This window comes from Pantherophis guttatus, chromosome 14, assembly GCF_059756535.1.
Source record: "Pantherophis guttatus breed Tessera chromosome 14, ASM5975653v1, whole genome shotgun sequence".
NCBI classification, from domain to species: Eukaryota; Metazoa; Chordata; class Lepidosauria; order Squamata; family Colubridae; genus Pantherophis; species Pantherophis guttatus.
Genome location: NC_142076.1, coordinates 7841898 through 7864302, shown reverse-complemented (window position 1 = coordinate 7864302; position 22405 = coordinate 7841898). Strand labels below are relative to the sequence as shown.

The window sequence follows — 22405 nt, the reverse complement described above, 5'->3', positions numbered from 1 at the left end:
CATCAGTACATCCCATCGTGTTTCCACATCTGACTGCAGTCTTAAGAACAAGACAGGACTAGTGATATTCCGAAGGTGCTTTTTCAAAATTGAAGGTGCTTTTTCAAATTGAAGTGCTTTTTCAAAAAAAAGCACCTTTGGGACAATCATGACCTGAATGACAGAGAATCTCTGTTGACAGGACCGGTGATATTTATTTTCTCCAAGATATGTTTTTTTATACATTTTCTTTGAACAAAAATATTTTTTCCCATTTGTGCCAAGTGAAGATTTAAACTTCCTTCTATTTTCATATGAAGTGGAATATGGCAACTATTGGGAAACATATTGTTGTGTCAACCTATAAAAATAGGACAAGTGCAAATTGAATATTTCACTTAAATAATGCAGATTAGTGAAATTTTTAGTCATCCTTTTGTCAACCCTGAAGCGAACCTGGCTGAGGCCATCTTAGAGGCTTCAGGGTTGCCACACAACGGAGGGAGGGAGGAAATAGTTAGATGCAGTTTTGTAGCCAAAACAATATCCTTTTCCTGTGGGAACCAAGGACATTCTCACAGGTGGCTGGCCAGAGGAGGAGCGAAGTAACCAAGCAACTGGCCAGCACCTTGATTGGACAGTGTGAACTGTGACATGGGGGGAAAGGGGAAACTTTTACTTTTTAATTAGCTGAAAGCTGCAGGAACTTTCAGAGTCGGCTTTCACCAGTTGTGCCAATATGATGTATTCAATAAATTGTTCTTTGAGGGATTCGCCTGCCTTTGAGTTCTGCTTTCTATGGGTTCATTGCTTGGAACGCTGACTCCTTTACTAGGAATGGGACACATACATATGCATGGCTGCACACTAATTCAGACATTCTTTTTCTCTTTCTGCTCAGAAATTACTTTTAATTCTCCCATGAGATTCTTCCAAGGAAACAAACTTCCTGTGCTTAATAAGAATGCAGGGAAAATGTATGATAAATTGGTTTCTGTGTTAAAATAACCTTGGCCCGTCATCTCCAGGTGGATAATGTGTGGGAATAAATAAATCAGGTTAAATCTAATTCCTGATCTTTTTCTCTTTCCCTCATTATTTATATATGTGTCTGTGTGTGTGTGCACAAAATATAAGACAGGGTCTTATTTTCGGGGAAACACAGTATGTGTATATATAATTTTATTTATAGTTTTTTCTTTAACATTATGTGCTTGGGGAACAGTGTATTGTCTGTGTCTAAGTATTGTATACATAATGCTAATAATAATAATACTGTTTATGTATGCATAATAATATTTTTTCAACTTCTAACATTTACATGTAGATAATAATTATAATGTATTCTGTTTTTTATATATATATAATACTATTTTCCCATTTTCTACTTTCTATCTCTATTTTCTAATCCCTAATAATGCAATTGCCATATTGAGAGATATTCTATCTCTATCCATCATCTCTTGCCCTTTTTAATATTTATAATAAAATAAGTTTTATGTCCGTAAGTTTTCTTTTAACGCAAGTGCTCTAAGGGTCTGGGGATCACAGGAAAGATAGTATGAAAAGAAATAATGCATTGCATTCTGTGTTTTATTTTAGGAAACCGTAGAGAAGCCCAATGTAAGTGGAAGTTACAGTTTTCTTGAGCGAAGCATTATTTCTGTAAGTGTAAAAGTTCTTTTCATATTACTATGCTATTTAATTCTTATGATTCTTAAGTCTCATTTTACTAGCATGCACACACAGAGAGAAAGACAAAATTACAATGAAAATGTATTATAACAGAAAAACTATATGATACACTGAGTTGTTTACGGATTTATCAATTCTATGTAGTAATTATTTTTCTGAATGGTTCTCTACTAGAAAGAAGAGAAAGTCTTGCTTTCAGGATTTGTTAATCCAAGCATATTATTTTATTTTTCTCACATGTATATTTTTAAAGCTCCCTTTTAACAAAAATCACCCAGAGTAATATTTGTATCCGTCCAGTTGTTTTGGACTAATTTGTTGATGGTTCTCTGGAATTTACTGATATAGGATTGTCTTTGTTGTCCATAGTTAATTCTCTCAATTCAGTGCAAATAAATGAGAATTAGATTAGATTAGATTAGATTAGATTAGATTAGATTAGATTAGTTTAGATTAGATTAGATTAGATTAGATTAGATTCAGCAAGTTTGGATTGATCAAATGTATGCCATGTTTCCAGTATATTTCAAGGTGGAAAACTATAAACAGTAGTTTCAATACTATCAGCCAAGATTTTGGGACTTTTGAAGGACCTTTTTCAGTGGTCAATTCCTGAACTGTTATAACTTTGATAAAGTGTTAGTTCTTCCTTGTTCCCTCAGGGTTTAACAAAGTTGTGTCCTGGTATTTGTGGAGAAAAAGCAAAAGTATTTTGTTTTGTTGGCAGCTTTCAGATGCCGTTCTTCCCCCTAGATTTTGGGTAGACATGATGTGAATTGTTGCTGTTTGATATGAAGGCATTGGCTTTTGTAAAATGTGTGTGCAATTCTTACTTTTTAGAAATCGTTCTATATATTTATAAAAACAACACATTAAATTCACCAATTTCCTTGTGATCGTTAAGGCATTGCAGTGGCTCCATACAAAATTCTAGACTTAGAATGTTGTGTATTGTCTACATTCTACCTTAAAAAGGACAGCATAGATTTAATAATAGTGTGGAAAAAGAACCCACACACACAACAACAAAAGAGTTGGATTAAATCCCCACAGAAATAATTTTACCATAGTTTGATCCTTACAGTTCAGAAAAAGCCCAAATGGAAAATCTGAAATTTTAAATAGTTAAGTGTCAACTTTGGCCGTCTTAGGTTTTTCCCCAGTATACTGCAATATCCATAAATGCTTGTGGATATGCCCATCTGCATATAAGTCAATCCTTGCATATTTAACCAAAATAGCATGGACAATGGACCACTCTTAGAAAAGCCAATTGTGACTATTAACACATAAAAGAGCCTTGGTGGCGCAGTGGACTAAAGTGCTGTTAAATAGCACTTAACTGCCAGCTGCCTGCAATTACTGCGAGTTCAAATCTCACCAGGCTCAAGGTTGATTCAGCCTTCCATCCTTCCGAGGTAGGTAAAATGAGGACCCGGATTGTGTGGGCAATAAGCTGACTTTGTTTAAAAAAGAATACCGCTTAGGGGGCGCCGAAAGCCCTACTAAGCAGGTACATACAAAAGTATGAAGGCTATTGCTTAACGCATTGTAAGCCGCCCTGAGTCTCCGGAGAAGGGCAGCATATAAATCGAACCAATAAATAAATAAATAAATAAATAAATAAATAAATAAATAAATAAATAAATAAATAAATAAATACATACATACATACATACATACATACATACATACATACATACATACATACATACAAACATTTCAAGGGTTGGCTTATCTGTGAGTACTAAAGCATTTTTCATGGTCTTTTAGTTTAAATTCAAGGATTTGGCTTAGTCGCAGGTAGTCCTTGATTTACCTTCATTTTGTGACCGCTCAAAATTACAATTGCACTGAAAGCTGCTTTTTCAAGAAGCAACTGGTCTTTCTTGTTTTTCTTTGAAGATGTTTCGCTTCTCATCCAAGAAGCTTCTTCAGCTCTGAGCTTCTTGGATGAGAAGTGAAACATCTTCAGAGAAAAACCAGAAAGTCCAGTTGCCTCTTGAAAAAGCACCTTTGGGCCACCCGTGACCTGGATGACGGAGAATCTCCATAGACAACGGCACTGAAAAAAAGTGACTTATGACCATTTTTCACACTTATGACCATTGCAGCATCCCCCATGGTCATGTGGTTTATATTCAGATGCTAGATAATTGACTCACATTTATGACGGTTGCAGTGTCCTGGGGTCATGTGATCACTTTTTGCGACCTGACAAGCAAAGTCAATGGGAAAACCAGATTCACTAAACAACTGTGTTACTATTTTAACAACTGCAGTGGTTCAGTGAACAGATGTGACAAGAAAAGTCGTAAAATGAGCCAAAACGTAACACATTTCTCATTTAGCAACAAAAAAAAATTGGGTTTAATTGTGGTCGCAAGACGAGGACTACCTTTATGCAGAAATTGTTTATAAAAGGTCAATCTTGTTCTACAGAATAACAATCAATATATTGTTTTAAATAGTCAAGCATTAGGGACACTATAAATAAAAAATACTGAGCCATGGTAGCGCAGTGGTTAAAATGCAGTACTGCAGGCTAACTCACTGCTCATTCCAGGAGTTCGATTCTGACCGGCTCAAGATTGACTCAGCCTTCCATCCTTCTGAGGTCAGTAAAATGAGGAGCCAGTTTGTTGGGGTCAATATGCTGGCTCTGTAAACCACTTAGAGAGGGTTGTAAAGCACTGCGAAGTGGTATATAAATCTAAGTGCTATTGCTAATACCGCAATCCTAACTGGAGCCTAACTGGCTGGAGGTTAAAATATATGAAGAACGGTTGCAGGAACTGGGTATGTTTAGTTTAATGAAAAGAAGGAGACATGATAGCAGTGTTCCAATATCTCAGGGGCTGCCACAAAGAAGAGGGAGTCGAGCTATTCTCCAAAGCACCTGAGGGCAGGACAAGAAGCAATGGATAGAAACTAACCAAGGAGAGAAGCAACCTAGAACTAAGGATAAATTTTCTGACAGTGAGAACAATTAATCAGTGGAACAACTTGCCTCCAGAAGTTGTGAATGCCCCAACACTGGAAGATTTTGAGAAGAGATTGGACAACCATTTGTCTGAAGTGGTATAGGGTTTCCTTCCTAAGCAGGGGGTTGGACTAGAAGACCTCCAAGGTCCCTTCCAACTCTGTTATTCTATTCTACTCTAAATCAGTTCCTCTGCTCATTATTTCTCCACTACAAAGATAGCGGACATTCTCATGTTTGCAAACTTAAACCACAAGATGGATTGTAAATAAATAAATAATACTAAAAAAAAAAAAAAACAGTCAGAAATCCACTTCCACATCACTTCGTCTACCAAAGACTGATGGCACATTTCCACATTCGTGCAAGGGCCATCTGTGGTGTATATAAATGACAGGCCATATGGAAATTGTAGGATCTGCTTCCGCCTGTCTGTTTCTTTCTGGGATTCTGTCCGCTTCCCGCTGACATGGGAGATTGGTGAGAATGGGCAAATTTATCACTCCTGATCTTCACAGTAAATACCCTGAGCAAATGCCAGGCTTCCCCAGAGGACATTTTGAAAAATCATCCAGGTACCCAAAGCTCATATGTAACGACAAACGCAACACACACATGTTCTCTCCGTAACTCCTGCAAGCACTTTGCATGTAAAGAAAACACTTGTTGATGAGATTAGAAAGTAAGCAGCAGTTCCATTCAAAAGACTCCGACAAATCTTGTTCTTTTAGTTCCGTGGCACACCGGTTACTTTTTTTAACTTATTTTTCATTCTCTCCCACCAGCAGTGCCGTCTGTCATGGAACGGTAATATGGCAGTTAGCAGGATTTGACAAGAAGAAGGGAAAACAGCAAAAGATAATTTCTGCCACCAAGAAGGCAGAAGGGAGACCGAGTCCCCAGCATAGGGGAGATAGCAGTCCCTGAGCTGATTAGTATGACACTGTGAGATGCCAACAATTTATCTACAGTTATTAAATTTCAATATCTTTATAATGCTGACTGGAGGGTATAGGAATAATGACTGTGTTGCCAGTGTAGAAAGTGTTATGTCGGCAAAGATCCGCTGTCTCCCTACACCGAACAATGACCCTTTTATGACTTGTGGACTTCAACTCCCAGAATTCCTGAGCCAACTATTCCATGGCTGGCTCAGGAATTCTGGAAGCTGAAGTCTACAAGTCATAAAGGGGTTGTCATTCCCCATCCCTCTGCTGAGGGGATTCGTTGTCTTGTTTTGAAATAAACAATCACCAGCCAAAACTTCCAAGAGAAAAACAATGGTAATTTTATTCTTCACTTTGCAAAGAGGGTGTACATGCAGATACAGTGGACACCAGTGGTGGGATTCAGCTGGTTCTGTACGGTTCGGGTTAACCGGTAGTGGCGAGTGCGGGAGGCTCCGCCCATCCACCCGGATGCAATGCACGCTCACAATCTGCAAACCAGCAGGGAAGCTAAGTGAATCCCACCTCTGGTGGACACATACTAAATCATCAATATGTTTGCTTTATCTTCTCTGGTGTTGTTACAAATTTACCTCCCACCTTTTCCTCATTGACTTAGTAATCATGTCATCACTACCTATCCAAAGTGTCTAAAATGAATACATTATCTCCGCCTCTGATTACCTCTCCCACTACTCTAATTCTATCTTCCCCCTGCCCTTATTTACAAATTTCCTTTCATGGTCCTAGTTCCTAGGGGGTTGTCTCTAGAGTAACTATCATATCAGTAAATTCTGGTTAAGGCTGGTTTCTAGCATAGCAGAGGCCTTCCTACATATAATTCTCAAGCTTCAGCTTAGCTCCGTGATGGCGAACCTATGGCACATGTGCCCAAAGTGGCACATGAAGCCATGGGGCCTTGCCTGTTTGTCTTCCGGGTTTCTGGTGCACAGGTGCACATGATGATCAGCTGACCTTTCCATGCGCGGCAGTGCTGAAAATTGGTGGGTGCTGGCTAGCTGATTGTCTGATGCGTATGCGTGCCAGAACTGAGAAGTTTGGCTTTTCCAGAACGTGATTTTACAGATTTTACAATTGTTTAAAAACAATAAGGTTTGTTTCCCACATCTGCCCTACACCATGAAGATAATGGCCAAGTGCCCAGTAACTCCAACAACAGAAAAGAATAGCCTAGAACCTGAAGTCTGGAATATGGATTCTGTTTTGACCGGGCTCCCAAACACGACAAATCCTCTGAATTTAAATCAATTATTCCTTTATTAGGAGCACCAGCAGCCCCGGCAAAAGTCTCTCTCTCTTTCACACAGCAGGCTAACAAGTCTGTCCAGCAGGGAGACAAATAGTTGTCTGCCACATCTATTCATCTCCGCCCCCTGACTTTTTATCCCCAGAGCTAGGGTGCGGCTTCACTAGCAGCGGTGGCTCTTCTGTCCCAAGAACTGGCCCACAGATTTCCACTGCTCTCCTCTCCTCTGCCTTCTGGGCATCCGCACATCAGGCTCTGGACCCAGCTGTTCCTCCTCTTCCTCATCAGCCACCTCCAGACCTGAGGGCTATTGACTCTCCATCTGAGGGCTGATGGATGGCCCAGGCTCCACCTCTGTCTCTGTCTCTCTCTGACAGCTCCATTCTCTCTTCCCACTCGGAGCTCTCAGGTTGCCTTGATGCTGAGCTTGACTCCCACGCCTCCTCCTCCTCCTCCTCTGATTCGGCTGGAGGGCCACAACAGATTCTTAAAGTACTTAATTCCTTTACATTGCAAAGAATGAACCCTCTGTTGCATATGACGTTTTGCTCTTCTCTGCCATGCAAAATTTTAATCTGGTTGAGTTATATCTGTCTTAGATCTAAGGCTGAGTTAAGGCAACAGTTGATGAAGGGGTTAACCATCTGGAGAACTAAGATTGATGTCCTTCTTGGTGCTGAACCCAACACTAGGGAAAACATGTAATGACCCTCAATGTTGGAGAAAACTTGAACGACACCCAATTTCAGTGTGTCTAATTAGTGCCAGTGTTTCCCCCCTTGTGATTGGAACCAGACGGGCACTTTGAATATCAATACTTTTTATTTTTTTATTTATTTTTGCAGGGTTAAGGGCTGGCTTTTATTTAACTAAGCTGAGACTTGAATCCAGCAGGTTGCCTGGTTACAGAGAATGTAGATGAGCTGACGGCTAAGTCCACCATATGGCTAGGCATATTATCCCAGTCACCTGTGACATGACCTACACGTGTAGTACATTAGCAATTTATAAGGTATCTTATATTTTAGGAAACATAGAGGCAGGTAACCTATCACAAAGCTTGGGGAAAAAGACGGGTCTCTTCATTATTTTCCAAGGCTTGTTAAAAATGCATGAGTGTGTTTCAGACCAAAAAAAAAAAGAGGCTTCTATAATTAGCTCCTCGGCAGGCATCTGCAAGTAAGTTGAAATGTGAAATTTGAATGTTTATGATGGTACTGAGAAATTTAACAAACTCAGATTGTTGGGTTTTTTTTTCCCTCCCAAGATCTTAAAAGTGTTGCGTTCATTTCCTGATTTTGTGAAGTGACACCTAATTCATTGGGGAAAGAAAAACATAATAGAGTTACATACGCTGAACTTTATGGGCAGGATTTTCCATTTGAAAATATTTTAGTGTCCATTTCAAGAAATGTTGTACAAAAAGAATAGCAGCTGCTTTGAATTTCCTATTTTTTTTTATATCTTATAGCAACAAACTAAGCAGTACGTGGATTTTAGGTAGCACTACCCGGATTAAGAAAGCATCAAGTCTTTACTTAATTATAGGGTATTGAATTATTTGCAATCACACATCATTTTAAACCTGACTTTACAAAGCATGCATTCATTCAACAGGCTAAACCAAAGCCAAGCCATCATATTGTTGTGCGGCAGGATATGTGATTTTTTTGTCCTATTTAAGTTTGTGCATTTTGTGTGGTAAATACCTATTAGTATATGCAAATTTTGCCCACATCAAAAATTGAAACAGCATAAAAAATTTAAAGCATATTTAAAGCATTATGTTTTTAAATGAGTTTACTAGATCTATTCCAATAAACAAATTTCTTGCTCTCTGATGGCCGTGCTTTCTAGAAGAGGTGGAAAAGAGTGTATTTAATATGGGGAATGGAGATTTGGCTACTCGTTTAATGTTAGTATCTGCATTTATTTATGTTTTCTACCCAGTGAGGTTTTTGTGTAGGGAATACAAATCAGCTCCATACATTTAGAGAGCACTTCAGATAAATGGTTATCCAACATTTTCTTAAAAACTTCCAGTGTTGGAGCACCCACAACCTCTGGAGGCAAGTGGTTCCACTGATGAATTGTTCTAACTGTCAGGAAATTTCTCCATAGTTCTAAGTTGCTTCTCTCCTTGATTAGTTTCCATCCATCATTGCTTCTTGTTCTGCCCTCAGGTGCTTTGGAGAATAGCTTGCCTCTCTCTTCTTTGGGGCAGCCCCTGAGATATTAGAAGACTGCTATCATGTCTCCCCTAGTCCTTCTTTTCATTAAACTAGACATTCCCAGTTCCTGCAACCGTTCTTCATATGTTTTAGCCTCCAGTCCCCTCATCATCTTTGTTGCTCTTCTCTGCACTCTTTCTAGAGTCTCCACATCTTTTTTACATTGTGGTGGCCAAAACTGGATGCATTATTCCAAGTGTGGCCTTACCAAGACATGATAAAGTGGTATTAACATTTGACGTGATCTTGATTCTATCCCTCTGTTGATGCAGCCTAGAACTCTGTTGGCGTTTTTGGCAGCTGCTGCAACACTGCTGGCTCATATTTAAATGGTTGTCCACTAGACTCCAAGATCCCTCTCTACTTTTACTACTATTGAGCAAGTTACCACATTTACGGTACCTGTGGATTTTGTTTTTCTTGCCTAAATGTAGAACCTTACTTTTTGGTGGAAGGGAAGGGATGGTCCTATCTAAAAGTATCCCCATCTCATCACCTTGCATGGACATATCTACATCAAAGCTTCTCCTTCTCATGAATAAGGTATTGACATGGATGACTGGCAGGCAGGACTCCTTAGGTTTTCTCCTCTCCACTTAGAACTCTGCCTAGAGGAAAAAATGATCATTTCAGATTTCATGTTGAACCATTGTGTGTCTTCAGCACTTTTCATAAAAAGAAAAGAAAACCATGGCGTTTATTATTACCATTATTTATCAAACTTGTATGCTGTCCGTCTTGCCAAAGGTATCTCTAGGCATCTTACAGACATTGGGTAGAGAACACAGTATAAAACGTTAAAAGAATAAATGAGGATCTTTAATTTAAAAGTGCAATCGAAATAAAACTAAGCAGGGTAGGGAGAGGAGAGGGAGCAAGGTGTGCAAAAGGAGGAAGTGCCATACCTCCGTTGGGGCCCCACCAAAATCCTTGATTTATGTGTTAGCTTCACAGCAAAAAACAACAACACTATAATGGTACATTGCTTTTCTCTGTTGTGTCTTTTGAGTCACAATTTTTTTTCCTTCCTCAACATCTATCTTTTTGGGTCCCACTGGTATACAGGAGGTCTGCTACCCTGTTTCTCCGAAAATAAGACCCAGCTGGAAAATAAGTCCTAGCATGATTTTTCAGGATGCTAGTTAAGATTGTCAGCCAGATGGGTGCATTTAGTACCGTATTTTCCCCAAAATAAAACCTAACCAGTAAATAAGCCCTAATGCATCTTTTGGAGCAAAAATTAATATAAGACCCAGTCTTATTATCAGGGAAACATGGTATATAGCAGAGGTGAAATGCTCCTGTTTGGACCAGATCGCCCAATCTGGTAGCAATGGAGGTGGGTGGTTCGGACAACCGGTAGCAAAAATCCCTGCCCCCCCACATGCCCAGCTGAGCCATGCAATCATCAGAGGCTTTTTTTTAAAAAAAATTAAAAGCATTTTTTCTACAACCTCTTTGGCCAAAAAAATGCTTTTAAAAGTAAAAATAAAAAAGCCTCTGCAATCAGGCAACTCAGCTGGGATCGTCAGAGGCTTTTAAAACCATTTTTTTTACAACCTCTTCGGCCGAAGAGGTTGTAGAAAAAATACTTTTAAAAGTTAAAAAAAAAAAGTTGGCCACGCCCACTCAGTCACATTACACCACCACCAAGCCATGCCCACAGAACTGGTAGTAACAAATTTTACATTTCACCACTGGTATATAGGGTTCTGGATTGGAAAGTGTGAAAGTTGAGGTCATCCAACCTGTTTAGAAATTTGATTCTAGGTTTCAAAACACATATCCAGGATATTCTCTGCAAGTTCCTGGATTCTGTAGCTTTCTATCTTCCAAAGTACATTGCCTCTTCTAAAGGAAACCAAATGATGTGAAACTTTATCCAAAGTGGCCGAAGTATCTTCACGGCCATTGCTGGAAATTTCTTCCTTATCTTCCTTCTGGGCTTCATCCTGCCTCTTAAGTAGTGCAGTGGCCTAGAGGGGGAGCTGTCACCTCACAATCAGGAGGCTGTGAGTTCAATTCTAGGTACAGGCAGATATTTCTCTCTCTGGGCACAATGAGAATATATCTGCTGAACAAAACTCTGCATTGGCGATAGGAAGGGCATCCGGCCATTGAAACACTCTGCTAGTTTCATTCAGTTGCTCAGACTCCACACCGCATTATGGGGTCATTATGGGGTCACTGAAAGAAGATGATGTTGATGATCCTGCCACTTAATTCCCTCTTATTTCCTTCTTGCAAAGGTCATATTAAAATTGCATTTGTTTGTTTGTTTGTTTGTTTTATTAAATTTGTATACCGCCCTATTCCCGAAGGACTCAGGGCGGTGAACAGGCACAGGATAAAATACAGAAGTACAAAAGTTAGAAACAATTTAAAACCAAATTAAATAATTTAGCCCACAACAATTTAAAATCCCAATAATTTAAAAACAAATTAAAATTTCAGTTTAAAAATTTAAAAGAAAGGGGAGAAAAATTAGGCCAGGCCGGCTTGTGAGTCTTCCTATACTTTCTCCAAGCATACAAATACTTGTTTCCTATACGGGGTCCTTGCAGCTGTCTAATACACTAATAAAAAAGATGTCCGTGACAATGACCTACCTGAATCATTACACACTAATCATATAAAGCAATTGCAAGCAGATTGATTAAATGCCGTTGCTTTCCCTGGAGTACAGGCAAGACCAAAATCTTCCCTCCGCAACCCCGGAACAGATGGCATTCTGCCGTGTTTTCACAGCACACCCAAGGAGCAGGTGGCAAGGTGCTGGTGGAGGAAGGCAGTTTTTGAAACCGGCAAAAGCACTGTTGGATTGTACTAAGGGTGTATGTCACTTTCCTTTGAGAGATAATTCCCCTTTTTTAATTTGAACGGTGAATCAAAAGGACTGCTTTCCTCTCTCCGCCTGCTGTTAATTTTCTCCCTTCTCCTTTAATTATGCCCGCTAGAAAAGTTTTTTTGCTATTTTGCTTCACCCAGGTTCTAGAAGGATCAGAGCTTTCCTCCAGCAGCACATCAGAAGAACAAGAAAAGTCAGTCTGCTAGAAATATTTGATTTTTCAGCACCTTGCAAGGGTCACCTCGCGTGGCTGAAAGGAACGGGTGGAAAAATAAAAGTAAAATGAATTGACTTTGTGCAAGGGGAAAAGGGTGGCTTTGACATTCTCTGCCTTTTCTTCTTCTCCTTCTCCTTCTCCTTCTCCTTCTCCTTCTCCTTCTCCTTCTCCTTCTCCTTCTTCTCCTTCTTCTTCTTCTTCTCCTTCTTCTTCTTCTCCTTCTTCTTCTTCTTCTTCTTCCTCCTCCTCCTCCTCCTCCTCCTCCTCCTCCTCCTCCTCCTCCTCCTCCTTCTTCTCCTTTTTAATGTTTTATTTGTTATATTTATATAATGTTCGATTTTCATCAAACAGTCTGGGTACAGTTATTTTTAAACAATCATAATACAACCATATTTGTTGTGGTATCCATCACTGTAATATTGAGAATAGAATAGAATAGAATAGAATAGAATAGAATAGAATAGAATAGAATAGAATAGAATAGAATAGAATAGAATAGAATTCTTTACTGGCCAAGTGTGATTGGACACACAAGGAATTTGTCTTGGTGCATATGCTCTCAGTGTACAAAAAGAAAAAAATAAAATATATTCGTCAAGAATCATAAAGTACAACACTTAATGATAGTCATAGGGAACAAATAAGCAATCAAATCATATTAGGAAACAGTCAATATAAATTGTAAGGATATGAGCAACAAGGTTACAATCATACAGTCATAAGTGGGAGGAGATGGGTGATGGGAACGATGAGAAGATTAATAGTAGTGCAGACTTAGTGAATAGTTTGACAGTGTTGAGGGAATTATTTGTTTAGCAGAGTAATGGCATGGGGGGGAAAAAAACTGTCCTTGTGTCTAGTTGTTCTGGTGTGCAGTGCTCTATAGTGTCGTTTTGAGGGTAGAAGTTGAAACAGTTTATGTCCAGGATCATAATAATATGATAATATAATAACAATAGTACTGAACATCATCTTCTTTAACAACTCTCCACTTGAGTATTTCCTCCTTTTATATCTTCTCCTTTCTAACTTCTGTTTCTGTTGTCTAGCCATTGATAAAATATGTCCCCATATCAAAAAAATATTCAGTTCTTAATTCTTAAGGGTAAGTATTAGTCTACCCATTTCTGCACATTCTACTATTTTCTTAATTACATTCCCTTCAAATCATTTTCTGATCAGGAATAAATGAGTGTGAGCTATTGATTTCCAATCCTTACGGTCCTTTACTCCCGTATGAGTGCTTTCCTCCGCACCAGATTAAATATGTTTGCCTGTCTGTTCTGCCTAGCTTTGTGCTCATATTAAAGGGAACATTGGTGGAAAGTGGGGAGAGAGAGCCAGATGTAAGTTTGGCTCAGGGGTGGGCTTCTAAAATTTTGGCAAGGGGTTCTCTGCCCGGTTGATGGGTGGATGTGGCCATGGTGGACATGGCTAGTCAGCCTCCTACACCACAGTGAGGGGGGGGGGTGTTTTGCCCTCCCTGGGCTCCAGAGGCTTTTGTCGAGCCTCCTGGAGTGTGAAAACGGCCTCCCCAGGTTCTAGAGGCCCTCTGGAGGCTGGAAATAGAGCCAGTTTCTGGCCTTTCCAACTTCCGGTAGGCCCATTTTTTGCCCTCCCCGAGCCTCCGCGCGCGTCCTGCACTTACCTGCATCCAAAACAAGCTGCATGGGGACTCCTGGGAGGGGCGGGGTGGGTTCGGCCAGCCAGGACTAGGCTTTGGGGGGGGGTTCTCCGCACTGCACAGAATCTTAGCTAGAGGATCTCCCGAACCTCTGCGAACACCCCAGCAGCCCTGGTTTAGCCCCTCGTCTAAAATAAACCTTTAATTTCTTCCCATTCCCACGTGAGCAATTTCATCACATGAGCTTTAGTCTCTTGTAATCTCTGTGGATTCTTTTTCTTTTTTAAAATTCTTCTTTGCAGTTTGCAGAACATTCACCATTGTTTTAAAAGGCGTGTCTTCCGCCATACCATCAGCACGTCTTTAATCGTGAGAACTTTGCCCCTGCATAAATTTGCAATTGTAAAAAGTACAGATTTAAAAACAAATAACAAACATCCTTGGCTTTAAGAGTAATCTCTATGGCTCTGGCTGCATAACACCTGGTGCTTTTAAATTCTGTTGGAATTGTTTATAAGTAAACAGTTTAACTTCTTTTACCCAGAAGAGTAAAAGTGAAATGCTGTTTAAAATTCCACATTAATTAACTGGCATCTGCTCAGCTAGAAGTAGGGTTTGGGGGTATTAAAATATTAAAAAGAAAACTATTGAAGTGCTGCTTTTAAGAAAATTGAGCCATTTTGAGTCTGTGAAATGCTAACAGGAGTTGAAGACATTTGGCTTAATGTTTGATGTTGTTTCTTCACTTTTAATCAACAACTGCAGTTCTCAAATCATTAAGACCACGCCTATTTAATTTAGGAAGCTATTCTTGGTTTTGAAGCGGACATATTATTTTATAAGGAAATTAATTAAAAAGCAATATTTTTTATAGAGTTATAATTAATCATAGCTTTCTTTGATAAATTATAAGAGATCCCACACTTGAGTATGTTCAAGAATTCCTGTAATGTGGAGATTAGAACGAAATGAAAATATATTTTTAATTAATTTAATGAATATAGCTCATTTAAGTGCTGCAATTTGCACGTAGATCACTTGTTTTGCATGCAAAATGTTCTAGGTAAAATTTTCAGCAGCAGCATTTTCACATAGGGTTGGGATTAAGAAGGCTGCTAATGAAAAACATTGAGAAAGAGTAACAGTTCTCCCAAACCATTCCTAAATTGCATGGAATTATTATTTCATGCAGTAATGTAAGCTAGCTTTCTATATACAGGTCAGTGGTGGGTTGCCCTGGTTTGGACTTGTTCGCAAGAACTGGTAGTAAAACTGGTGGGAGGCCCTGCCCACCACCCTGGATGTCATCATCAGCGATCTGTGCATGCGGTAGTAAAGGTAAGTAGAACCCACCCCTGATACAGGTAGTCCTCAATTTACCACCACAATTGAGCCCAGCATTTCTGTGATTAAGTGAAACATTAGTTAAGTGAAATTTGCCCCCTTTTACGACTTCTCTTGCCTCAGTTGTTGAGTGAATCACTCCAGTTGTTAAGTTAATAACCTGGTTGTTAAGTGAATCTGGCTTTCCCCATTGACTTTGCTTGTCAGAAGGTTGCAAAATGGGATCGTATGATCCCAGGACAATACAACCGTCATAAATATGAGTCAGTTGCTAAGTGTCTAAGAATTTTGATCATGTTTCTGTAGGGATGCTGCAATGGTCGTAAGTGTGAAAAATGGTCATAAGTCACTTTTTTCAGTGCAGTTGTAACTGTGAATGGTCCCTAAATGAACTGTTGTAAATCAAGGACTATCTGTGTTTTTAAATCAAAGCAATAGGCCAGCTAAGAAACTTTTAGATCAATTTTCAGCCTCCCCATTAACAATTGTATTATACTGTTTACCCATTATTTATATTCAACTGTAGCAGTGAAATTATACACGCGCATTAGAACACATTGGAAGCAATAGCTGGATTATCAGAATGATTGCTGCAAACTCGTGGATTGTATTAATTAATACAATTTAATAATTAATACAATTATAAATTAATTAATTAATTTGGTTTTAATTGGGTTGTTTTAAATTATTTGGGCCAAAATTATTTAATTGTTTTTTTAATTGTTTTTAAATTTTGTATACTATGTTTTATTTTGGCTGTGCACCGCCCTGAGTCCCGCGGGAGAAGGGCGGTATAAAAATAAAATAAAATAAAATAAAATAAAATAAAATAAAATAAAATAAAATAAAATAAAATAAAATAAAATAAAATAAAATAAAATAAAATAAAATAAAATAAAATAAAATAAAATAAAATAAAATAAAATAAAATAAAATAAAATAAAAAAATAAAATAAAATAAAATAAAATAAAATAAAATAAAATAAAATAAAATAAAATAAAATAAGTATTCTCCAGACCAGGGTTGAAATCCAGGAGGTTCTGACAGGTTCTGGAGAACCAGTAGCAGAAATTTTGAGTATTTTGGAGAACCGGCAAAGAACTGGCCCCAGAGTGGGGTGGGAATGGAGATTTTGCAGTATCCTTCCCCTTCCATGCCCACCAAGCCCACAGAACCAGTAGTTAAAAAATTTGGATTTCACCACTGCTACGGACCCCTTATCATCTTTGTGGCTCTTCTCTGCACTCTTTCTGGAGTCACACCACAATGGAATGAATTATTATTCATTTTCATTGGCTCTGATGATTTTCTTTCTCATTATTATTGGTTGTAGTGTAAGACATGCTAGCATTTTTCAAAGTAAAAACAAGAGGTCTCTGATTTATTCAGTTTGGTATTTCTTTTTTTTAAATGTAGAGATTGCATTCTGTTTTCTTAAGTTGTGATATGATGCCCTGAATAAGTTTTATTTTACACGCTCGTGAAAACACTTCAGTTTGTGTCAAAGAACTAATTTTGCCTCATTATTATAATATTGGACACCATAATGATATTGCAAGCCTTGCCCTAGAAAAGCAAATAATCAAAGATCTGCCATGAGGGAAAAGAAGCTTATATTGAATATGTTAGCAGCCTTTCAAACTTTACCTCTGAAACCTCTGAAATGCATAAATGATGGTTTCTAAAAGCTCTGCAGGAGAACAAAAAGATTTAGACAAACTTGGACAGAGCCATATTGAAAAAAAAAATATGGCTATGAAAGAAATGTTCCAAACTTTGTTGTTATTAGTTGCGAAGTCGTGTCCGACCCATCATGACCCCATGGACAACCTTCCTCCAGGCCTTCCTGTCCTCAATCATCCTCTGGAGTCCATTTAAACTCAGCCGACTGCTTCAGTGACTCCATCCAGCCACCTCGTTCTCTGCCGTCCCCTTCTTCTTTTACCCTCAGTCTTTCCCAGCATTAGGCTCTTCTCCAGGGAGTCCTTCCTTCTCATTAGGTGGCCAAAGTATTTGAGTTTCCTCTTCAGGATCTGGCCTTCTAAAGAGCAGTCAGGGTTGATCTCCTCTAGGACTGACTGGTTGGATCGCTTTGCAGTCCAAGGGACTCGCAGGAGTCTTCTCCAGCACCAGAGTTCAAAGGCCTCCATTCTTTGGTGCTCAGCCATTATTATTATTATTATTGTTGTTGTTGTTGTTCTTGTTGTTGTTGTTGTTGTTCTTGTTTATATTTATATACCCCCCTTCTCCCGAAGGACTCGGGCCGATGAACAGCCAACAGATAAAACACAGAAATACAAAATTTAAAAACAATATTAAAATCCGATTAAATTAATTTGGCCCACAATTAAAACACTCCTGTATTAAAACCATAATTAAACAGTTTAAAAATTAAAACAATTTAAAAGAGTTAGGCCAGCCCGGATTGTTGGAATAAAAACGTCTTTAGGGCCCGACAAAAGGTGCGTAGATCTGGGATCCGCCGTATCTCCGGGGGCAACTCATTCCAGAGCTTATGGTCCAACTTTCACAGCCATACTTTGCAATTGGGAAAACCATAGCCTTGACTATACACATTTTTGTTGGCAGAGTGATGTCTCTGCTTTTTAGTATACTTTTAGCTTTGCCATAGCTTTCCTCCCCAGGAACAAGTGTCTTTTAATTTCTTGGCTGCAGTCCCCATCTGCGGTGATCTTTGAGCCCAGAAAAATAAAATCTATCACTACCTCCATTTCTTCCCCATCTATTTGCCAGGAATTGAGAGGGCCAGATGCCATGATATTGAGTTTCAAGCCAACTTTTGCACTCTCCTTCTTCACCAGCATCAAGAGGCTCTTTAGTTCCTCTTCACTTTCTGCCATTAGAGTGGTATTATCTGCATATCTGAGGTTGTTGATATTTCTCCTGGCAACCTTAATTCCAACTTTTGATTCATCTAGCCCCGCCTTTTTCATGATGTGCTCTGTGTGGGCGTCCCAGCACTGACATATATAAAGAGAGGAGAAGCTTGAACTTTTGCCTACTAAATCCCTTTGAAGATTCTGTCTCCTTGGAGATGGGAGAGGGGGGGAGACATTCCTGTGATCTGACGAAGAAGAGATGAGGAAAGTGGCTTGGAAGATAGCCAATGAGAAGCAGAGAATTGGGGATCGGAAAGGGAGGGATTGGGGGGTAAAGGTCAGTACTGACCGCGAAAGAGCCAGGATCAGATCACTGTGCTAAATAAAGAGAAAATTTCCTCAAAGATTGGCAGTTTGGAAATTCATTTATTTTGAGACAGCATCGAAACCTGACACTCTGCATATAAGTTAAATAGGCAGGGTGACAGTAAACAGCCTTGCCGGACTTGTTTCTCAATTTTGAACCAATCAGTGGTCCAGTTCTCACTGTTGCTTCTTGACCCACATATAGGTTTCTCAAGACACAAATAAGATGGTCTGGTACCTCCCATCTCTTTAAGAACTTGCCACAATTTGTTGTGATCCACACAATCAAAGGCTTTAGCATAATCAATGAAGCAGAAGTAGATGTTTTTCTGGAGCTCCCTAGTTTTCTCCATGATCCAGCGTATGTTAGCAATTTGATCTCTAGTTCTTCCGCCTCTTCAAAATCCTGCTTGTACTTCTGGTAGTTCTCGATCCACATACTGCTGGAGGCTGACTGTACCAGGAGTTTGATCCCAACTGGCTCACAGTTGACTCAGCCTTCCATCCTTCCAAGGTCAATAAAAAGAGGACCCAGATTGTTGGAGGGCAATAGGCTGACTCTGTAAACCACTTAGAGAGGGCTGTAAAGCATATGGGACAGTATGTAAGTCTTAACTGCTGTTGCTAAGTGCTGTATTCTTTTCTTTGAGCTCCAGTTTCCAAAATTCCAGGTGGATGCAGTTGAAAGTAAAGAAAAATATATTGATCAATTTATTGTTTGTTAGGAGTTCTTAGCATAGTTCTGTCAAAATTAATTGCTCCTGTCAAAACATTTGTGTGAAAATAAACTACTATTATCTGATTTAATCACAATTGAATGAAATATATACATTGCAATGAAATAACACAGAAATGGTAACAAACATATTTGAACATAAAAAATATACATGAAGTCTGTTTTTTAGTTTTGCATATGCTTTGTAATTCAATCTTACCTTTTTCTTGGGTCAACTTATAATTTCTAATTAAAAGCATGTACATATGTGTTCACAGAGAGAGGCAAAAAGAAAGGTGATTTTGATATGTATTTTATCCTGAAATGGGAACTTTGGTTCGCATCTGTTCTCCAGATAGCAATTAAGAAAAATAATAAGCTAGTATCAGATTTACAATACTGGCATTGGAGTGCCAGGAGAATTTCAATCATTGAAATTCTCCTGGAAGTTTCAAAGGAGAAACTGAAGTTTCTCCTGGAATTTTAAATCTGCTCAACTTGTTACTATATAATTACCATTTATTTAGGTGTGCATATCCTTGTATGTATATGAAAGTGAGTGTGTATGTCAGTGGTGGGATTCAAATTTTTTACCTATAGGTTCTGTGGGAATGGCTTGGTGGGTGTGGTTTGGCTTGGTGAGCGTGGCAGAGGAAGGATGCTGTAAAATCTCAATTTCCACCCCACTCCAGCGGAAGGATACTGTAAAAACTCCATTTCCATCCCACTCCAGGGGAAGGATGCTGTAAAGTCTCCATTTCCACTCCATTCTAGAGGAAGGATACTGTAAAATCTCCATTCCCTTCCTACCCCACTAACTTGCTTTCCAACTCCCTTCTCCTGTGCAGGGTAACAAAAGAAGACCCAGTCGATCAACTGGGTCTCCATCAGCTGGGACTTAGGAGGCAGAGAATAGATGGGGGCAGGGACAGTCAGCGGTGGTATTTGCCGGTTCTCCAAACTACTCAAAATTTCCGCTACCGGTTCCCCAGAACTGGCTGAATACCACCTCTGGTGTATGTGTAAAGTTAAGGTAAATACTTGCTAGTCTGTTCAGCTGTGCTTATTTGTACTTGTTCTGAACATTTTGAGATAAAAGGCCATTAAAGCAGCAACAGACAAAACTTCCTTAGTTTGTCTCCTCTCCTGAAGTTGCAGCCATTTCCCCCAAAGCAAATTGTGAAGTTTAATAACTATGGAAAATGGCTAATTAAAAAAAAAAGTTCTGTACAGCAAACCATGATTCTCTCGGTGTCTCCAGACTTCAGAAACAAGAGCGAAATGCTTCTAAATATTTTTTATATGTGTATCAGCCTAGCTCCTTTTCAGTATGCCAACACAGAAATCATTCAGAGGCTGGCTGATAACCCAGGCAACCAATCACAGTTATAAACTTTCCTAGGCTGCCCTTTTTAAGAGACAGGTATTCTCTCTCGCTGGAATCTTCCTTCCATTGTTTAGGTGCTCATTAGAACATGTCAGTCACTCCAAAAACCAGTTAAATGGCAAATACAGGAAGGTTCGCTCTGTGTAACTGTCCGGATGGATTTACAATTGAAGAATGAACTTTAATAATGTTCTTGGAGTTTTATTTCTTCCTCTGCTACATTATAAGGTAGGATAATTGATATGTGATATAATCTAGAGGCATAAAGAGCATCCTGTTTTGGGTAGCAAAGGAATTTCTTGTGAGGGTAATGAGCATTTCTACAATTCGTAGTCCAGAGATCATCCATTGGTGACTCAGGGCTAAGTCCACCCTTCCTCCAACAACTCTTCTAAAGAGTAATCATTCATCTCAATATTCCCTGTTTTACTGATAAGGAAAAGAAATGATGGCACATTGAGAATTTTTCACTACAATGGCACTGCAGTATTATTATTATTATTATTTAGAATGTATACTGGTCTCCTTAGCAGTAATAATAAGTTTTATTTCTCATGTAGTGATAACTAAGTGTGTAACAGAGCTGAAGAAGCTTCTTGGATGAGAAGCAAAACCTCTCCAAAGAAAAACAGAAAAAGTATATTTGGGACAACCATGACCTGGATGACTGAGAATCTCCATATACATTAAAGGTGTTACAATTTCATCAATTAAGACACTCTCTTAGATGGGTGCTATTCGTTAAAAAGTAAACAGTCCATTAAGCTAAAGACAACACAAAAATGTAAAGGCATAAAAATAGATGTTGGGAATTTTTCGTGATGTAAGGTTACCCTAGGTAACATGCATATGGAAGTTTGTTGTTAAGTAAAGAAACTCAGAGAAGAAGTAGAAATTTCAAGTTCAACATCTAAAAACTGAACTTTGGTTGAAAAACTTATATTTTTTCAATCAGCTATTAATACCTGGATATAGAGTTCATAGTCACAGTAGATAATTGCAGCTGTCTGCAATTATTGTAAGCTCGAATCTCGCCAGGCTCAAGGTTGACTCAGCCTTCCATCCTAAGCCGCTCTGAGTCTCTGGAGAAGGGCGGCATATAAATCAAATTAAAAAAAAAAAAGATGCAGAACTACATCTGGGGAAAAAATGCTTTCTGTAGATATATAAACACCACTGTGCTAGTTTTGCATAGTGACTATTCTGTGTTTTGGTCTCTATAAAACTTCTAAATTACGTATATGTTTCATCAAGGTGGTAAAAATAACATAGTTGGCTGCCGAGATGACCTACAAGCCATCCTGGGGGAAACTAATTCCAATTAATACAAACAACTTCACAAGAATGTGCTTCAGGCATACTCTTCTATGAGTTATTTTAACCATCTAAAACAAAACAGCTTTAACCTACAAAACCAAAGTATACTGAATATCTACGTGTATTTCTCTCTCTCTCTTTCTCTCTGTATATAACACAAGAGCCATGAGGGACAGCCAGTAAGGCGATGTTAAGTTAATTGCAAAATGAGAATTAAGGACATGAGAATTTATGTATCTATTCTGGTCCTTTGATGCATGTATAAAATGTATAAAATTATTTATTTATTTATTTATAAACTGTGCATTGGGTAACTTTAGCTGAGAAACTGTGATTAATTACATCTTCGTGCTGTGGTTCTAGGAATAAAGCTAAAGTAACTACTAGTAGGTTATGCTAAACTCCTTGAATCAAAGTTGAAAAATCTAAAGGAAACAGTGGATCCCCTATTAGTATAATAATAGAACCCATATTGGAGGATATACAAATCCTTGTCATTACATTATAATCTAGGAATGGTTTCCAGATAGAGCTGAATTCTGCATCAATTTACTTTTAAGGTACAGACATTATTGTAGGCATCATAGAACACAGAATAATAGAATTGGAAGGGATTTTGGAAGTCTTCTAGTCCAACCCTCTAC

At 38.7% G+C, this 22405-nt stretch overlaps 1 protein-coding gene across 17 annotated transcripts in view; it reads left to right on the top strand.

Moving 5' to 3' along the window:
* RBFOX1 (RNA binding fox-1 homolog 1) overlaps positions 1-22405 on the top strand; it is a 2479215-nt gene that overhangs the window by 1051907 nt on the left and 1404903 nt on the right. For 16 of the 17 annotated variants that reach the window (XR_015729837.1, XR_015729838.1, XM_087878443.1 and 13 more), the window contains one exon: positions 1582-1644. Coding sequence is in view for 15 of the 17 variants with exons in the window: in XM_087878443.1 (XP_087734569.1) it covers positions 1582-1644 (63 nt within the window). In the remaining 2 variants the exon portion in view is untranslated. The remainder of the gene's footprint in view (positions 1-1581; positions 1645-22405) is intronic. The other variant, XM_060692977.2, reaches the window with a different exon arrangement.